The sequence below is a fragment of the Balaenoptera ricei genome, chromosome 9, assembly GCF_028023285.1.
Source record: "Balaenoptera ricei isolate mBalRic1 chromosome 9, mBalRic1.hap2, whole genome shotgun sequence".
Taxonomy (NCBI): Eukaryota; Metazoa; Chordata; class Mammalia; order Artiodactyla; family Balaenopteridae; genus Balaenoptera; species Balaenoptera ricei.
Genome location: NC_082647.1, coordinates 29,976,838 through 29,995,490, shown reverse-complemented (window position 1 = coordinate 29,995,490; position 18,653 = coordinate 29,976,838). Strand labels below are relative to the sequence as shown.

Here is an 18,653-nt window from a genome sequence, read left to right as displayed (position 1 = left end):
GGCTGAGTAATATTCCATTGTATATATATACCACCTCTTCTTTATCCATTCATCTGTTGATGGACATTTAGGTTGTTTCCAAGTCCTGACTATTGTAAACAACGCTGCAATGAACATAGGGGTGCGTGTATCTTTTTGAATTATAGTTTTCTCTGGATATTGGGTATTACTTTTTTTTAAAAGCTTCCCAGGTGATATTAATGTGTGGGCAGAATGGAGAACCACTTTGATTGGGCTACTCACCTTTGCCTGATCACATTTCAAAGCTTTCTACTTTGCAGTGCTATTGAGGCTTTTGTCTCCTAGAATTTCCTCCTTTCTGCCATTTGTTAAAATCCAAATTAATATATAAATTCACCCATAAATTCCCCTCAAACTAGAAATGGTAAACAAGTTAACTAAAGCCCCATCACACATTAGTCATATACCTCTGATGCCTAGATTATGCTTTGTTATATTTTTATAATTTTTGTCTGTTACTCTCATCTCCCCTTCTATATGACAAACTTCTTGTAGAACAGGGAGTATTTTATTCATCTTTTTATTCATTATCCTGCATAGGACAGCGCCTTGTGTATACCTAGTAGGTACACAATTAAATGAATAAGCAATTGAAAAAATAAACCTACAAATATACTAATAAAAGAGCTGAATATTTCCTTCAGATATTCAAGCATCATTTGCTTCTTTGAAGTTTAGAGAAAAGATAGTGAGTTGAGTGCTTGATAGGAAATAGCTGTATTGTAGAGCAAAATGAACTGTGCTTCAGAATGTGTCTGAGCAAAACCAACTGAAGAACGGAACTCACATGCCCACTGCCTCTAGTGAAAGTTCTCTGTAACCTTGTTTCAGAGTCAGTCAAGCCAGTGATGTCTCTGTTTTCAAAGAAAGAAGAATTCTGCCAATAGCTAATAATAACCTTTAATAATAATAACTCATTTCAGCTCTTTGTCTAAGGAAAAACATGAAAGTCATATGTGAATCTCATCATCTGTGCAACAAAATGATCTATTTAGAGCAGGGAACTCTTGGAATTTAAAAAATCTGTTTAGCATTCCATCTCTTTATCAGAGTGACCAAATAAGTGATTAAGGGGTGTAGAGGACAGAAATGACTCTCAGGGGGCCCTGCTTCTCTAATTGCTAGCTCTGTATTTTATACTTACCAGAAGGTAAAGGGAATCCTTCCCTGAATGTTTGCTTAAGGAACATGGTTTTGGCAAAGTTTGACCATAGTATCTACCAATTTGCTAGGACTATGATTCTCAAACTTAGTATGCATTAGAATCATCTGGAAGGTTTGTCAAATCACAGATTGCTGGGCCCTACTTCCAGTTGATCTGATTCAGTAAGAATAGGGAGGTGGGTTAAGAAATAATAAGTTCCCAGGTAATGCTAATGTGTTGGTCCTGGACCACTTGTTGAAAACTACTGTCCTAGGTATTTCTTTATTACAGATTTTCAGTGTTTCTTCCAGAAGCACAAAGATGTTCTGCCTGTTTGCTATTTTAAGTATTTAGTGGCCAAGCAGTTCCCCATTTGCCTTGCTAGGACCCTGAATCAACCTTCTACCTTGGTGAGAAGCCCCCTCCTAAATTTACATAGATGCTAAACCCATTAATTGTGAGTTAACATGCAAAGCCTTGGTACATGTTAGCTTAATTCTTTACAGTCAAGACCAGTGATCGCATTTAAAAATGATAGCAACAAGTAGCTGAATTTAAACTGTCTTTGGACATGTTGGGCTTGCTTGAAGATAGTGGGATCAAGGTAAAAATGTGGACAGATAATTTATTCCAAATGATAGTTATATGCTCCCAAAGAGAAGCAAGATGGTACTGTGGAAGAGAGGAATACTGGCTTGGGTTGCAATGTCTATGTGAAACCATGACTAAGTTACTTAATTTCTTAGATTCCTTTCATTTTACAGAAGATGAAGATTTTTGGATTAGATGATATTTAAGATCTAGTTCAACTGGAAAATGTATAAAAACAATAATAAAGAATGAGGGAGATTACCTAAAATGCCACCAACAAAGACAGTTAATTTGGGACACATTTCTTTATAAGTTTTTTATACATTTTATACAATTTTCTAGTTTGCTTTTTTACCATACTATTATATCAGAAATACATGCCGTAAAAACTTTGTAAATGTTATTTCAAGGGCTACATAAAATTATATTACTGGATGTATTTAATATTTACTTAATTTAATGTCCTTAATCTTTCCCATATTGTTAGATATTTATGATATTTTTAATGTTTTGCTATTGTAAATATTGCACTCACAGAATTGTTGTTGTTCTATGGAAGTATAGCATGGAAATCCAAGTTCACAGCTGTAGTGTAAAACAGATTAAGATTCTGCTGGAAATCGGTACTTGCATCGTGGTAGGAATGCTGGGAATGCCAAGATAGCAGGCACATTCCATGGTAATCTGAAGGCTCATCTGAGAGAGCCAATATCAGGAATAACAAGTGTTTGCCCTTCCATTGGTTTGTTTGCTCAAGGATTCCTGTTCATTATTTGTTCATTTTTGGAGAAACAGCATAATAAGGGTATCAGGAAGACCTTACTCTGTGTTGTCTGAAATCTCGAACTCATAACTGTACACAGCATGACTATAGCACCCTGAGACTGATTTTGTTTCCTGTCTTATGGAAAGAAATACTATTACTTTGTCACGTTGAGTATTTTACATCAATTTTCATCAGAGACATTTTGAATTTTAAAATGATTGAGATCTATGTTAATTTTATGTATTTTTTCATTTGTATAAAGCAGTTGATTGGCATCTTACAGTACTTTGAAAGGTGTACAATGTTTGAAAAGACTCAATGTCTGTTTTTCTTAGAAAATAATAGTTCTTTATTTGGATGCATATTCTAACCACATTTTTAGAAAATAGTTTTCCCATTTATAAAGATGTTATATGTTTATGGTAGAATATTGAATCAAACCGTTGCAAGTACAAAGATGAAAGCGAAAATCACTCCAAATCCCACCACCCAGAGATAACTCAGTTAAACAACGTTGTGCATGTTTACAGGCATCTCTCTAAGCATAACACACACACACAAACACACACACACACACATTTACATCCTGACTTTTTGCCTCCTGTCTCTTTTACAATAGTTTACCCCACATGTTTTAACAGATACTTTTTTTTTTCAAAATTTTTTGGCTGCCACATGCAACTTGCGGGATCTTAGTTCCTCGACCAGGGGTCGAACTCGGGGCCCCAGCAATGGAAGCACAGAGTCCTAACCACTGGACCACCAGGGAATTCCTGAGACATTTTTAATATTTTGATAAAAATAAAGACTGTGATAAAAGTATTGTCATATCAATGTAGTTTTTAAGGATTGTGATAAATTGTTATATCATTAGTTTTAAGTTAGCCTTTTTTGATCATTAACTAAATGCACTGTGCTATGTAGTTTATATACATTAACTTATTGAATTCTCACTTCTAGTCCACAAGGTAGCTATTTCTGTTTCACAGATGAGGAACTGAACAGTGTATATCATAAATGGTGGAGTTTAGGTTTGACCCAAGGACTGTCTTTCTCCAAACCTGAATCTTTGACCACAATATCATACTAGTTTCTTGAAAGTGTATGAAAAGTATTTGCTTTATTCTGTTTTGTGTTTTATTGTATGGGTATACCATAGTTTTTTAACCAAGTTCTTCTTGACAGATATTTAGAATTTTTTCAGCTTGTTAATATAAAATCCAACTTTACTACCATATTTGTTTATATTGCTTTTTTGAGATTTGGGTATAATGTGGAATTGTTGTATCAATGGGTAAAATATTAAAACTGTGGTTCTTCCTGCCACATTCCTCTACAAAATGATGGTTCCTATTTTTACTTTCATCAGCAGTGCTAGTTCTCCATGGATCTTCAGTATTAGATGTTATCACATTTTTTAATCTGAGAAGTTAAAAATGTCACATCATTTAAATTCTTTCATAGGAAAGGAAGCTTTACTTACACATCAATTTTAAAATATTTCTATTTTTCTAAGTGCTGTTTTTTAAATTTAATTTTTTATTTGTAAATCTTTTTTATACAAAGGATATGAATAAGCAGTTTATATTTTCATATCTAAATGTCAAAACAAAGGAGAAAATATCATGAAGTTCACAAAAAGCTACAGAAAGACCATTTAAAGTATAGCATATCACTTTACAGTCCCAGGACTGGCAAATTTCAAAACTGGTGATATCACCTGTTGCTGGTAGACATTCCAGGAAAGGAAGCTCTCATACATTGCTTGTGGAAATGTGAAATATTGTAGCCTTTTTTTGGAAAGCAATCAGGAAAATCTATAACATTTAAAATACTTATAGTTTCTAAGCCAACAATATTATTCTTGGGAATCAATTTGATAGAAGTTAAAGCATTAAAAGATAATTAAATATATACATAAATCTTAAAATTAGCACTGTCAAAGAAATAAAGAAAATGGTTTTAAATAAGGACAGTCAAAACAAGGGAAATGAGATTACACTACAAATTTTGAGTAATAAATAGAGAGAAAAATAGCAAATTATGTTCCTAGAATCTCTGGAGAGGTGGAAAACTCATGTTAAGAGATTAGAGGAAACACCAATTTTGCAGAATTCTATTAAAATATGTGGAAAAAATGTGCTTCATAGATGTGTAGGAACAATACACTTTAATAATACGGTACACTTTAATATACTTGGCATAGTTTCATATGGGGTTAAGTGTTCTTCATCTCATAGAAGACAGCATTATTAGCCTGAGGAGACACTTCTGATACCCCCTTGGCTTCTGGGAGCAGGGCCAATTTTAAGAAAATTATGAAGTGGATGAAACGGGTTTTAGGCAATAGCTCTGCTTACCCATTACCCAAATCCCTCCTTACCTAAAGCACCCACTTTAGGGTCCCACAGGGTTGGCCTAACTAGTCAGGTCACACCTACCACATGGGGCTCATTGCTACTCACTCATGAAAATGTACCTTCCTTCATCATCAGTTTCAGGGCTCAAGATGTCACATATTCTAGCAAATGCGCGTGTACTGCCAATGAGAGAAAACTGATCCCAGTTCTAGATAATGTGTATGAATTTTAACTGAGGGCTCGTGCTGATGAAGTCCTCTGTTTCCCTTAGATCAAAACCACCAAATGGTGTCTGTTGAGTTAACATACTCTCCTTCTACCGTAAGAAGGCCTATTAACAAAACATGAGGGGGTGATGCAGAATTGAGAGAGAAGATTATTTTCTGTGTTTTCTAAATTCTACTCATACCGCCCTATTCAGAAGCCTTAAATAATAGGCGGCAAGACATATAGAAGACGTCACGTTGCTTCTTGAGTTTATCATCGAGAATCGCAAATTTATCTGCCTGTATCTTACCTCCCACCCACCTATCTATTCATTAAACAACAAATACTTATGTAAAGCTTATCAAGTACTAGGCACTGTCCTAAGCACTTTACAAATATTCACTCATTTAATTTTCATAATATCCTCCCAAGAGTGGTATTAGTATCACTACGAGATCTGAGTTTTAGGCCTCACATCTGCTTTTTGGAATGACCTTGAACAAGCTCATTAGATCATCTATTGCTTGGTATGAAAATGGAAGATAAGACCTGTCCCATAAATATCTCACAGAAATATTATGATTGGTTTAAGCGAATCTCCAAAGATTATTGAAAATAATGCTTTATGAATAAGAGCTGTGTAATCCTAAAATACTTGTGGCATTAAGTAATAGGCCATTGAGAGACTTGATTCTTTTTCTCATGTTAGTGAACTATATTTTCTCAAGGCTTGATTCTCATCTGTGCTGAATTAGTGTGTAATTATTCTTAGAATAAATTTTAAATCAATGACTCCCACCTCCCTCTCAGATTGCTTGAAGTCCCCAGTGCATTATTATACAACGTTAAACCAGATATGATTAGGTTTTATTCACTGCATTTTAAAGAAGTCATGCAAAATGACTTTGAATAAATCAGGAAGAAAGAGTAATATTTGGTTAAATGAAGTGTCACCACACTAATTATACACTAAAACCTCCTGCACTGTTCTGTGGAATTTGGTACAAGGAGTGTCTATCAAAAACTCAAGTCAAGTACTCAAGTAATAAAAGAACCCATTTTCAAGCATCCTCCTCATAACAAGGATTATGACGAGGACATTATAGCCAGGCATCAGAATATTATATAATAGACACTAAACACGTTTTATTTAACACATGTTTATTAAACATGAGGTAGGTGTAGGATACTAAAATTGGTGTGATGGAGAGAGAGCATTATAAAAATGAGTGAAACCTTTCAAGGAACTATAGGGCAGAGGTGTATATCAGTGTTTCTCAAATTCACATGTGCATACTGGGGATTTTGCTACTGACAAATCTGATTTGGTGAGGTCTAAGTTGGGGACTGAAATTTTTCATTTCTAACAAGCTTTCACTATATGAAAACGTTACAGATCCAAGGATAATTTTTGAGTAGGAAAGATGTGCATGTTTAACTGCAATATAAGATACAATAGGAGCAGTATGAAGAACAGAAATAAAATGTTCTGAGAGAACAGAAAAGGAAGGGACCAATTCTGAATGTGGGGGTCTAGGAAGGTGTCACAAGTGAATACTTGATATGTGACGATGATTTCTCGAGTAGATTTTAGATGGAAGAGCATTCATCATTATGAGCTGCGTGCTAGGGCACACAGGTCTAAAAGTGTATGGATCATATGGTAGCTCTATTTTTAGTACTTTTTTAAGGAACCTCCATACTGTTCTCCATAGTGGCTGTACCAATTTACATTCCTACCAACAGTGTAGGAGGGTTGCCTTTTCTCCACACCCTCTCCAGCATTGATTGTTTATAGATGTTTTGATGAAGGCCATTCTTACTGGTGTGAGGTGATACCTCATTATAGTTTTGATTTGCATTTCTCTGATAATTAGTGATGTTGAGCATCTTTTCATGTGCCTCTTGGCCATCTGTATGTCTTTTTTGGAGAAATGTCTATTTAGATCTTCTGCCCATTTTTTGATTAGGTTTTTGTTTTTTTGATATTGAGTTGCATGAGCTGTTTGTGTATTTTGGAGATTAATCCCTTGCCACTCCTGGGCATATATCTGGAGAAAACCATAATTCAGAAAGATATGTGTATCCCAGTGTTCATTGCAGCACTGTTTACAATAACCAGGATATGGAAGCAACCTAAATGTCCATCGATAGAGGAATGGATAAAGAAGATGTGGTATATATATACAATGAAATATTACTCAGCCATAAAAAAGAACAAAATAATGCCATTTGCAGTGACACGGGTGGACCTAGAGATTGTCATACTGAGTGAAGTAAGTCAGACAGAGAAAGACAAATTAAAAAATATAAAAGAATGGTACAAATGAACCTATTTACAAAACAGAAATAGACTCACAGATGTAAAAAACAAACTTATGGTTACCAAGGGGGAAAGGGAGGTGGGAGGTATAAATTGGGAGATTGGGATTGACATATACACACTACTATATATAAAACAGATAACTAATAAGGACCTACTGTATAGTACAAGGAACTCTACTCAATACTCTGTAATGACCTATATAGGAATAGGATCTAAAAAAAAGTGGATATATGTATATGTATAATTGATTCACTTTGCTGTACAGCAGAAACTAACACAACATTGTAAATCAACTCTACTCCAATAAAAATTAATTGAAAAATAAATAAAAGTGTATGGAGTCTCAGGGGCCAACAAGGGTCCATGTGGCTGAGAAGAAGTGGGGTTTGGGGAGTGCTGCTTTGAGGGAAAGAGCTAGAGAACTAGGTTGGGGCAGGTGTGAAGGATCTCTGTTGCTTTGCTAAGGAATTTGATCTGTATTGTGCTGGCAATGATAAGATCTGTGTTTTCAGAGGATGATTGTGGCTTCATGGAGGAAAATGGATTAATGAAGGGAAAAGAAATAGAAGCAGGGCGACTAATTAGGAGACTTTGCAGAGATAGTGAGATCTTAGATTTAGAGACTGTGATAGGATTTGGAAAGGTCAGGAAATATTTAAGAAATTCTAATTTAGGTTGGATGGGAATTGGAGATCAATGGGAAGTGGAATGAGAGACAAGTACTAGTTGAAGTTGATGTTACGCTTTCTAGCTTGAGGGGAGAGAAGGTGACTACACCTTTGAGGGTAATAAAACTGGAAGGACGGACAGGTTTTTGGCAGGAGATACAGGTTCTGATTCATATGTGTTCAGCAGGGCATCTGTCTTAGGATGTAACTGGAGATCTGAAACATAAGAAAGGTTAAGAAATGTAAATTTGAGAGTCAGTGGCAGGAAAGCAATAGCTAAAGCAATGAATGTAAATAAAATCACCAAAGGAGTTGAATTTAGAGAGAAATGGTAACAAGTGAAATGAAAGGCTAGAAATTTGGGGAGCTGCATGTATTGAGGAGGGTTTCAAACCCTGAACTTGATCTATTTTTCAGTCTTCTGTATTTTAAATACCATCGGAATTGTCTTTATCAGAGAATCCATCTTGTATAGAAAGGAATTATTTTTCACTTTCTGCATTGTAGTGCAGATTGGTTTTGTAATACAACATTCTTAGTATAAAATACTTGGTGAGCTTTGTAATTAATATGTGTCTAGTTACAGCCATATACTTAACAGTCATCATCTTTTTTTCTCCAGAGAATATGTTTATTCTGATTTTTTTTTTTAAAAACTAAAGTCCATACTTCATTCAGATTTTTAAACTTTTTACCTAATGTCCTTTTTCTGTTCCAAGATCCCATCCAGGATACATTACATTTAGTTGTCGTGTTTCCTTAGGCTTCTCTTGGTTGTGACCGTTTCTCAGACTTCATTTGCTTTTGATGACCTTGGCAGTTTTGAGAAGAACTGGTCAGGTGTTTTGATGTTCCTCAATTGGGTCATGCCTGGTATTTTCTGATTAGTGTAGGGTTATGGTTGGGGGAGTAAGACCACGGAGGTAAAATTCTCATCATATCATATCAAGGGTATAGACTATCCACATGACTTATCACTGTTGATATTAGCCTTAATCACCTGACAGGTAGTGTTTGTCAGGTTTTTCCACTGCAAATTATACTTTTATTTCCCGTTTCCATACTGGACTCTTTGGAAGGGTGTCACTGTGAGCAATTCATGCCGAAGGACTAGGGAGTTGCGATCTACCTCCTTGAGTCTGTAGTAGCGATGAAAATTTTGTTTGATATTTTTCCACACCAGAGATTTGTCTCTTCCTCCCCATTTACTTTTTTATTCAATAATTTGTTTATATCAGTATGGACTAGTGGATATTTATTTTATACCAATATTACTTTACTTATTTTTTGCTCAAATTGTTCCAGTTTTGACCATTGGCTCCCGTGCCCCTTTAACATACCTCCGTCACTGCTTTTGTTCATTTGTTCGTTTGCTTGTTTGGTTTTGAGCTCTTCCTCATTTTCTGGCACTGTGATGCTCTAGACTCATCTTGTACACTTACTTTCCCAGCCCTTGAATCAGCCATACCTCCAAGGACCCCTGGTTCCTCTTATTGGAGAGTGGAATTAGAAACCAATATCTGAGTGTTAGGTGCAGTCTGAGTTTTAAATTGCTGCAGAGTTTATTTCTTTTAAGGTCTCCTAAGCTGGTGAGAATTCCAGACTTGGAGAAATTTGGTAAAATGCAATAATGAGAGTTTTCTCCCAGACAAACAATAGTCTTGAAGCAGTAAAAGTTTAAACACACATGCACACACATCTAATCAGTTATACTTCAATAGAAGACTATATAAGTGGAATGAAAATCTTTTTTAAAAAAAGCCACTTTAAAAAAAGAGAACAAATGTATGGATACCAAGGGGGAAAAGGGGTGGGGTGAGAGGAATTGGGAGATTGGGATTGATACATATACACTACTGATACTATGTATAAAATAGGCAACTAATGAGAACGTACTGTATAGCACAGGGAACTCTACTTAATTCACTGTGGTGACCGAAATGAGAAGGAAATCCAAAAAAGAGGGGATATATATATATATATATATATATATATATATATATATAACCAATTCATTTTGCCATACAGTAGAAATGAACACAACATTGTAAAGCAACTATACTTCAATAAAAATTATTAAAAAAAAAAAAAAACCTATGGGACTTCCCTGATTGTCCAGTGGTTAAGACTCTGAGCTCCCAATGCAGGGGGCCTGGGTTCGATCCTTGGCCAGGGAACTAGATCCTGCGTGCTGCAACTAAAGATCCTGCATGCCGCAACTAAGAGCACACATGCTGCAACTAAGACCGGGTACAGCCAAATAAATAAACAAATATTAAGAAAAAAAACAGAAAACAAACAAAAAAACCTATGGAAGGAAACTTTAGCAAGCCTTCTAAAGTAAGCATTTCTTGAGTTTATTTCATAGAAATACACTGATATGTTTCTTTTCATGCTCTTCTTAATGAAAAGTTTCTTTAGAGCAGGAGTCTTAACTTTTGCAAAAGTTTAAGCATAATATTGCTTTCTTGAGCTTGTGAGTAGGTTAGAAAAATTTCAGGAGTTCAAAACTCTTCACAGAAACAATCTCCAAACCTCTCTTAGGGCAGAAAGCTGGTTTAGAATTTCTCTGTGGTGAAACACAAAGTTTTCATCATCAGCTCTTAGAGGTTAAGGAGCCAGAGGCATAACAAGCAAAAATCCATGACCAGAGTCTTGGGGCAAGAAACCAGATTTAATTAGATTTTGTGACCATGTTACATAATGCATTGAAAATCTCAAGTTTCAATATATATGATTTCTTTTAAAATGAATTCTGAAAATTGAAATATATAATCCAATAAACATCTACTAAGTGTCTAGTATAATCAGCATTATATACAAGAACTTGAATGTTTGTTGTCCTTAAAGAAAAGCCATGAATAAAATTAATTAAGCATGGGTAGATCCATCATATTAAGAGTACAGTTAAGGGAACAGATTAATGCAGCTTGGTTCAGGAATGGCTAATTTATATTCAAACAATCCTGTGGTAGAATCAAGCATAGAACCCAATTTATTATTAATAAGTTAATAATGTATTCAATAATGTAAACTATCTACTAAGTCTGCTAAAAGAAGGATACAGAGAAAGGAAGACTTTGTTATGTGATAAGAATCTTATAGTTGTGAAGAAAAGGGTGTACAAAGGGAACAGTGAACATGTGAAATATCCTCATGTTATAAAGGAATATTATGTATTAGTTAATAATTGTTATATTATAAAGGAATATTATGTATTATTTAAAAATTAAACATTTCAGTATTTCACACTGAAATAAAACAAATTTTAGGAAATCACACTACTGTATCTTTAAGGAATATAATAGTATAATACTATGAATAAGTAAATGAGACTTGGCTTTAGTAGCTATGTATCTTAAAAGTTCCTGGACAAATTTCTTTTCCAAGTCATACTTTATAAATCTTTTCTGCTTCAATCAAATGTATGTGTTCACAGAAAAGTTTCTAATAAGTAAAGCACTTGGAATCTGCTATTAGTTTTCAGAATTAATATTACAATTCTTTAAATGCAATGACTGGTTACCTTTGTTTTTCTTGTGTACTTCTCTCCTTCATTCTTACTAAGAACCAAATGTATCTTTATGTCCTTTTTAAAAAAACTACTCTAATATTTTTTCTTATTATTCATCCATTTTTAACTTTTACAAAAATATTTCAATATCCTAGCATTTTATTGAGTCTTAGTTATTGGTCTACTGCTCACATTCAGTTATTCATTCATTTATGCATTTAGCAAATAGGTAGCAAATACTTGTTAAATTCCAGCCACTGTTGTAGATACTGAGAATACAGCAGTGATTAAAATAGGCCCTGTTCTGCCCTCGTGAAGCTCACATTCAAATGGGGAGAGACAGACAATAAACAAATAGATAAGAAATACATAATGTGTCAGATGATGATAGATGCTATGGAGAAAAATAAAGCAGGAATAGACTTGTCATTCCTTGAGAATAAACAGCATTTATAAGAATGATGCTATCTCAGAGCTCTCCGTTGTTCTCTGGGTTGAATTACTGATCCAGTAGACTTTATCAGTGAGGAGGTCATCTGAGAGCCAGGAACGATTGTGTGCTTTACATGGCAGCCTGACTATGAGAGGCTGGAAATATTCTAAAGGCAGCCTCACTCCTTAGGGCAGATGCTTGATTAAAACAGAAACAAGAACAAAAACCTTTTAAAATAGCTCTTACTTTTAACACTGAGATGTTAGGTGGTTCCTGAGAACGCTAAACTATAGTCAGTGCCATATTATGTGTGAATTAATAAAGCTGGACCCTGACATCTCCTTCTAAAATTGTCTGTGGAGTTTTCATTGCTTCCAGACCCAACCCTATGGAGGCATGATAATGAGCAATAATGTTCTTCAGTTTGTGGGGAGAATCCTATAGATTTTTCATGTTGAGATGGAGAATGGAACATCCATATCCTGTTTTCTTAGAACTATGTCCTGTGACCTCTCTATTTAAGGGCTTGGCTAGCCTGATCTGGGAGCTTGTCCTGCTCTGGTTTCTTTGTGACAGGGAAAGAAATCATTTTAACCATCAAAAAAAATCTGAGAAACTTTTAGAGGTTTCTTTTCAAAAGTAGGTGGAAACCCAGTTAATATTTATAGTTCCTGAGTACATGTGCAGTTGAGAGCTATCTCCTTTTACACATGAATATTTCTCTTACTTCAATTACCAGTGGTATCACTAATAATGTTTTAGGGTGCTATTGCTGGGTGAGGGTCTAGGAATACCTGAGTTATACCTGTTATAGTCTTTTTCCTCCAAGGTCCCAAAGGAAAATAGACACTGGACAGTAGTTGAGAAAATACCAAAGCTAGATAGTTCCTCTTTGTCTCAGTTTCTTCTTCTGTAAAGTATGTGTAATAATAGTTTCTACTCCACAGGGTTGTTGGAAGTTCTGCATAAGTTAATACATATAAGGCATCAAAAGCTAAGTGTCTCTGTTGCCTCCCTGTTTTTTGAAGCAATAATGATGTAATGATCACAAACATGGCTGCTGGAGCTAGACTTCCTGTATTCAAATTCTCTTCCCATCACAAACTAGATGGCTGACCTTGGGCAAGTTATTTAACCTTTCTGCACTTAAAAAAAAAAGAAAAAGTATATCTAGCAGGGTATTGTATAAAATAAATTAATTAATGCAAATACTTGGAACAGTACCTGGCATACTCTAAGTACTCAAGAACTAATTGCTGTTGATTTATTACCACTACTACTGCTACTATTCCTTATTTATTAGTGTGGCCTTGGCACCCAAATCCTAATGCAGTATTCTAAAGGGTTAGGCTGAGTCACATAAAGGTCTCCTTTCCTTATGCCAGGAAAACCTAAGAAGCCATCATCCAAATTGGCCAGGATCTGCTTTGCCTGTTTTTTCCCCAATCCAAATCTTTTTTTTTTTTTTAAGTTACTTTTTATTGGAGTATAGTTGCTTTACAATGTTGTGTTAGTTTCAATCCAAATCTGACTTCTCTGCTCTTACACTAATGTCGACCTTCAGGGGACAGAAGAAACACATCAAGTAAGACCAACACCAAAAATGTTTGCCTCAGTGCTTAGAAAGAGCCTGTCCTGAGCCACGTATAACTGTGGCAACAGCCCTGAGACAGACTGAATGTGGAAAGAGTCCAAAGAGAGAGTGTGAACAAGAAAGAAATGAAGGCAGGTCCACCTAAGAGTGGGACCTGGTCCACTTTAGCAATCCAACCAAGAAGACATAAGGGAAAAAGATGGCTACAGGCCAATCGTTTTTTTCCAGGCTTGTTAGAGAAAGAATGACTCTAAGAGACCACACTTCAGTCCTTGCCAACTTTAACATGGCCAACCAAATGTCTTTGGAGTTGAAGTGACCTTATTCAACCTTGCGAAAGAGCATGGCCGAAGATGGAAATCAAAGGGTATGTTCAGACATCCTTTAAAGACCAGCTGAGCAAATATCAACTGCCTATAGTCATCTCAACAAAACCAATTTACCTAATGAACAAGCCTAATTCATTGAGAGCTAGAACATGGAACATCAACTTGCTGAATGAACAATTCATGGAAAACTGACAAGCCAGTGTTTTATACCAGTTCTAAGGACTGCTTGCTGCTACTAAAGGCAGAGCCCAGGCAGAGTTTGGGCCAGGTCGGGCCACTAAGGTAAACTACAGAAAATGTGGGAAGCTGGCCTCAGCTGTCAGTGGCTGGCTTGTAGGATATGAACCCCAAACTTCTAAGTTTTCAAATGAAAGCTGAAATCTGGATTTTCATGTGAATTGTGCTGACATATGCATTTTGACAAACGTTTAAAATTAAAAACAAAAACAAAACAAACACTGTGCAGACCAAATGCACCCTAAATGCGGGCATTACTCCCCCTGTGTTCCTGCAGTCTGCAGTCTCTGCTGTACGCATTGTCCACTAAACACTCATGCTTCTAGGTTGTTGAGCATGGCCCCAAAGCTTCACAGTATATAGTAATTTGTAATCTTGTTGAGGAACAAATTTGTATCCCAGATGCTACAAGGTTGACTTCTGAATGTTATTTACTTCACTAGTGAGTATGCTTTGCTCTCTGCCCAGTTTCTAGATTTCAGTATGGTTTTGGGAGTTTTTTAAACCAAGCTTGAATTCATAGCACCACTCATAAAACAAATAAAGCTTTTTTCTTTAAAAAAGGGCTGTGGGAATCGGGCAAGGGAGTAGATTTCTAGATAGAAATGAAGAGAAATTGAAAAAGTCGACTTTAACTAGAAAATTTAACTAGGAAATAGAGATTTGGAAGTTTGATGTAGAATTCAGCAAGGGTAACGATAGGAATTTTGAGTGGAAACAATCAGCATTTTTTTCAGACCATGGTAGCAAGAATTAGGCAGAAGGACATGAAGAGATCGCTGAAAATTTTTGGTTATACTTTACTTCATTTTAAGAGGAAATTGATGTGCTATACGGTATTTTTGAAATATTAACTTTTAACTTAAAATATTAATTAAATATTTTTGAGAGATGAGGGGTAACCTTATGAATGTCAAGAAATTGTGTGATGCTTTATAAGTTAGCCTAAATTCTTTTTGATGTTTAGATCCCTTATTGCTGCTAAGGGCAGTGACTGTCTGCCCTTTTGTTTTGCTATTTGCTTTCATATTTCTAGTACAGTGTTCAGCTCAGAGGAGGTTCTTAATAAACTGAATACTTTGAATTAGTTAAATGTGTCTCCAGTTTCAAACATTTATGGTTTAAATATATATTTCTTTGTCTCAATTCTAGAAATTGTGTGTATGCCTTGGGTAGTGAAGGGGGGCATGCTTCAGACTTAGAGGAATATAAAAAACATACTGTTTTTTAACACCCAAACAATGCAGCCCATAATATGAAATTCCTCTCTCTCTGCCTATTCTTATCTTCTTAAAATTTTTAGTTGTGTATATTATAACAGGAAGTTTCCTCTAGGGTTTTAGTGTTTCCTGGGCTAGAAGTAATATCGAATGAAAATAGTCTCTGTGTTTTCCCTTTTGAATCCATATCAAAAGGTTTTGGCTGAAAATGCCAGGTGCACATTTAAAATAAAGTATTGGAATCATCATAGAGTATTAGGTTTTGGCCATTGGAATCTGCTTGTAGTTTCCTTCAAAGTGAGAGTGCATGGGACAGGGTAGACCCTTGACACCTAAGGCCTGATGGCTATTACCTGGATGAGATCTCTCCCAACTCCCAGTCACCAGCATCATTTCTCCTTGTTCTTTTGAACTATTGTGCCATCTTCCAGCATCTTGAGATACATCAAGCAAACGGAGAAGCTCTAGGACAAGAGCTCAGTTAACTTGAGTTCAGTTGTCTGGATCCTTTTGTTTGGCAGAGAGGTTTCCCTTCCAGCAACGGGACAACTATAGAGGGACCAATAGCTCAGACAGCACAGGACTTGTCAAATGGAAAAGGACTTGGTTAGTGGAGAGTGAAATTTCATTCCAAATTGTCATAGATATTCTTCCTCATCAACTTTTTTTTTCCTGTATAATTCTTCTTTGAAAGCATTATGCTCTCAAGTGAGAAATTCTAGGAAATTTTTAAAAGATAGCATTTGGAGGCATTGGATATTTTCTAGCTTTTTGAAGCCACTAATAACGCAGGACTGACTTGTGAGGTCTGGCATAAATAGTTACTTGAAGGAACATTTATCTTAGTATTGATCAACAAAAGATGCCATGTGTACAGCAATTGCTTCATTTTCTAAACCGACTTTCCATCCAAAATGGAGAAAGTTTCCCAGGTAGTACCAATTCTTTTATATATTACTTAGTGTTCTTTTTCTGTTTTTTTTTTTTTTTTTTTTTGAGATAGATATTTCTATATTGTTTCTGAAGTAATGTGTTTACTACCCTATCATTAGCTAGTTATTCATTCATGCATTTAACAAATATTTCTAAAGCAGCAATTATATGCAAGGTAAGCTGATACAAATTTATGTAAATAGATCCAAAAGAATAAGGGAAAATAAACCCATATATAGCCACATAAATGTTAATTTTTAAGTGTTCAATTACTTATGCAAGAATGTACTCTGATGAGATTATTTTGGCAAGTAACTATGATTTATTGGCAAAGAACTTTGTTCTTGGTGAAATATCATTTCTTTGGTCTGTGTTATACTCTGTATTTTAGAGTCAACTTTGTCTATAACTAGAACACAAATTCCTTTTAGACTAAACCTATCTTAAATTTTTCATTAAATTTTATTTTCTACCTAACACAACTTTTTCTTTGTAAGAAAACTTATAAGAGCATTTTTTAAAAAGTTATTTATTTTTGGCTGCGTTGGGTCTTCATTGCGGTGCGCAGGCTTCTTATCGCGGTGGCTTCTCTTGTTGCGGAGCATGGGCTCTGGGCACGCGGGCTTCAGTAGCTGTGGCTTGCGGGCTGTAGAGCGCAGGCTCAGTAGCTGTGGCTTGCGGGCTCTAGAGCGCAGGCTCAGTAGCTGTGGCTTGCGGGCTGTAGAGCGCAGGCTCAGTAGCTGTGGCTTGCGGGCTCTAGAGCGCAGGCTCAGTAGCCATGGCGCATGGGCTTAGTCTCTCCGCGGCATGTGGGATCTTCCCAGACCAGGGCTCGCACCCGTGTACCCTCCACTGGCAGGCGGATTCTTAACCACTGCACCACCAGGGAAGCCCCTTAAGAGCATTTTTGATTTTCAAGATCTATGAAAAGTAAGGGTAATACGGAGGCCCAGAGCAAAATGTTCGATGTTTTGACTTCATAGCGTTATAACTCTCTCATCTCTTAAAAGACTTTATAATTTTCTTTCCTCCCAATCTCTGATTAAGATTTTATGAATTTATAAAATTAGTGATTTGAAACATTCTAATTTTAGTCTTTTAAAGGAATTTTATGATATAACTTAAGATAATTGGATTTTCCCTAGGATACAATATTAAAGTGTTACTTCTGCTTAATTAGAAAAGGTGAATTTTAGTTACTTTGAATATATACTTTTAAGTATATTCAGAATCATTGTTACTTGTGTTTTAGGATTTAAATAATTACATTCTTTAATCTGAAGAAGTAAATGGTGCCTTTAAAAATCTGATAAGAAGTTGTTTGTTTTTCCATACTCTTTTGCTATTAGGTGATTTGGGCTCTTGGGATCTGCTCGTTTGCCTGTCTTCTAGGAAAGCTGGTGGAAAACCTTGCATATCTGAGGAGGACATGTGCCAGTTAGGTTTACATCAAAAGGTAAACATTCTTTTTCAAAATGTGCACAGATTTTATCAGACCTATGAATATTAACACCAGTACTTCCTGGTCCATAATGTTGAAAAAAAAAAAAAGTCTTGAAAAACTGGAACCGTTGCATCTTTGGAGAAAGTTTCAATGGCCATGCCTTATACACTTTACCATAAAATTTCACCATTTGGGTTTGATAAGACCCCCTTCAACTTCAGCTGCTACCAATAAGGATCCAGTTTTACCTAGTGGGACCCAAAACTTGACCTTGAAATACATAGCCTATGGAGTGTTGCTTACCCTGGCCACCCGTCCATCCAAAGTAGTAAAAATTTTATTTACTAGATCCCTGTTTTGACTTTTCAAACTTAAATTGATATCCTGAATTATAACAAATTTATATAGTTTTTAAATTAACTTTAAAAATTGACATCCTATATCTACTATCGTGTGTAAACTTTTATAAATGCTTCTAGAAAAATTAACTAAAAATTATCAGATGCCTGCAATGTGCTAGTCACTGAGCTGGAAAATTTGCATATGCTCTATTTTTGGTAACTTTAACAAATCTGTGAGAAAAGTGTCAAAGCCAATAGCTATTTTTTCAGTAGTAAAAGAGTACTATAGTAGCTACCGTGATCATTTGATATTTCTGCAATTGACAGTTGTGATCACTCCTTCTTCTAACTCTTTCCTTCCTTGACCTTTAGACTGAGCACATTCTTTCGCTTCTTCTCGTACATCTTTGGCCATCCTTTCTGTGTCCTTCAGAGCCACCTTTTCTCTGTCCGTTCTTTAAATGCCTCTGTTCCCCAGCACCACCCCTAACGTTTCACCTACCATTTGTAGTTGATGACTCCCAA

The 18,653-nt window shown here is 35.6% G+C and overlaps 1 protein-coding gene across 4 annotated transcripts in view; it reads left to right on the top strand.

Annotated features, from left to right (window-relative positions):
• The window catches only part of CPED1 (cadherin like and PC-esterase domain containing 1), a 312,531-nt gene that overhangs the window by 42,717 nt on the left and 251,161 nt on the right, over positions 1-18,653 (top strand). For all 4 annotated transcript variants that reach the window (XM_059933517.1, XM_059933516.1, XM_059933518.1 and 1 more), the window contains exon 3: positions 17,693-17,799. In XM_059933517.1, coding sequence (XP_059789500.1) covers positions 17,693-17,799 — 107 coding nt within the window. The remainder of the gene's footprint in view (positions 1-17,692; positions 17,800-18,653) is intronic.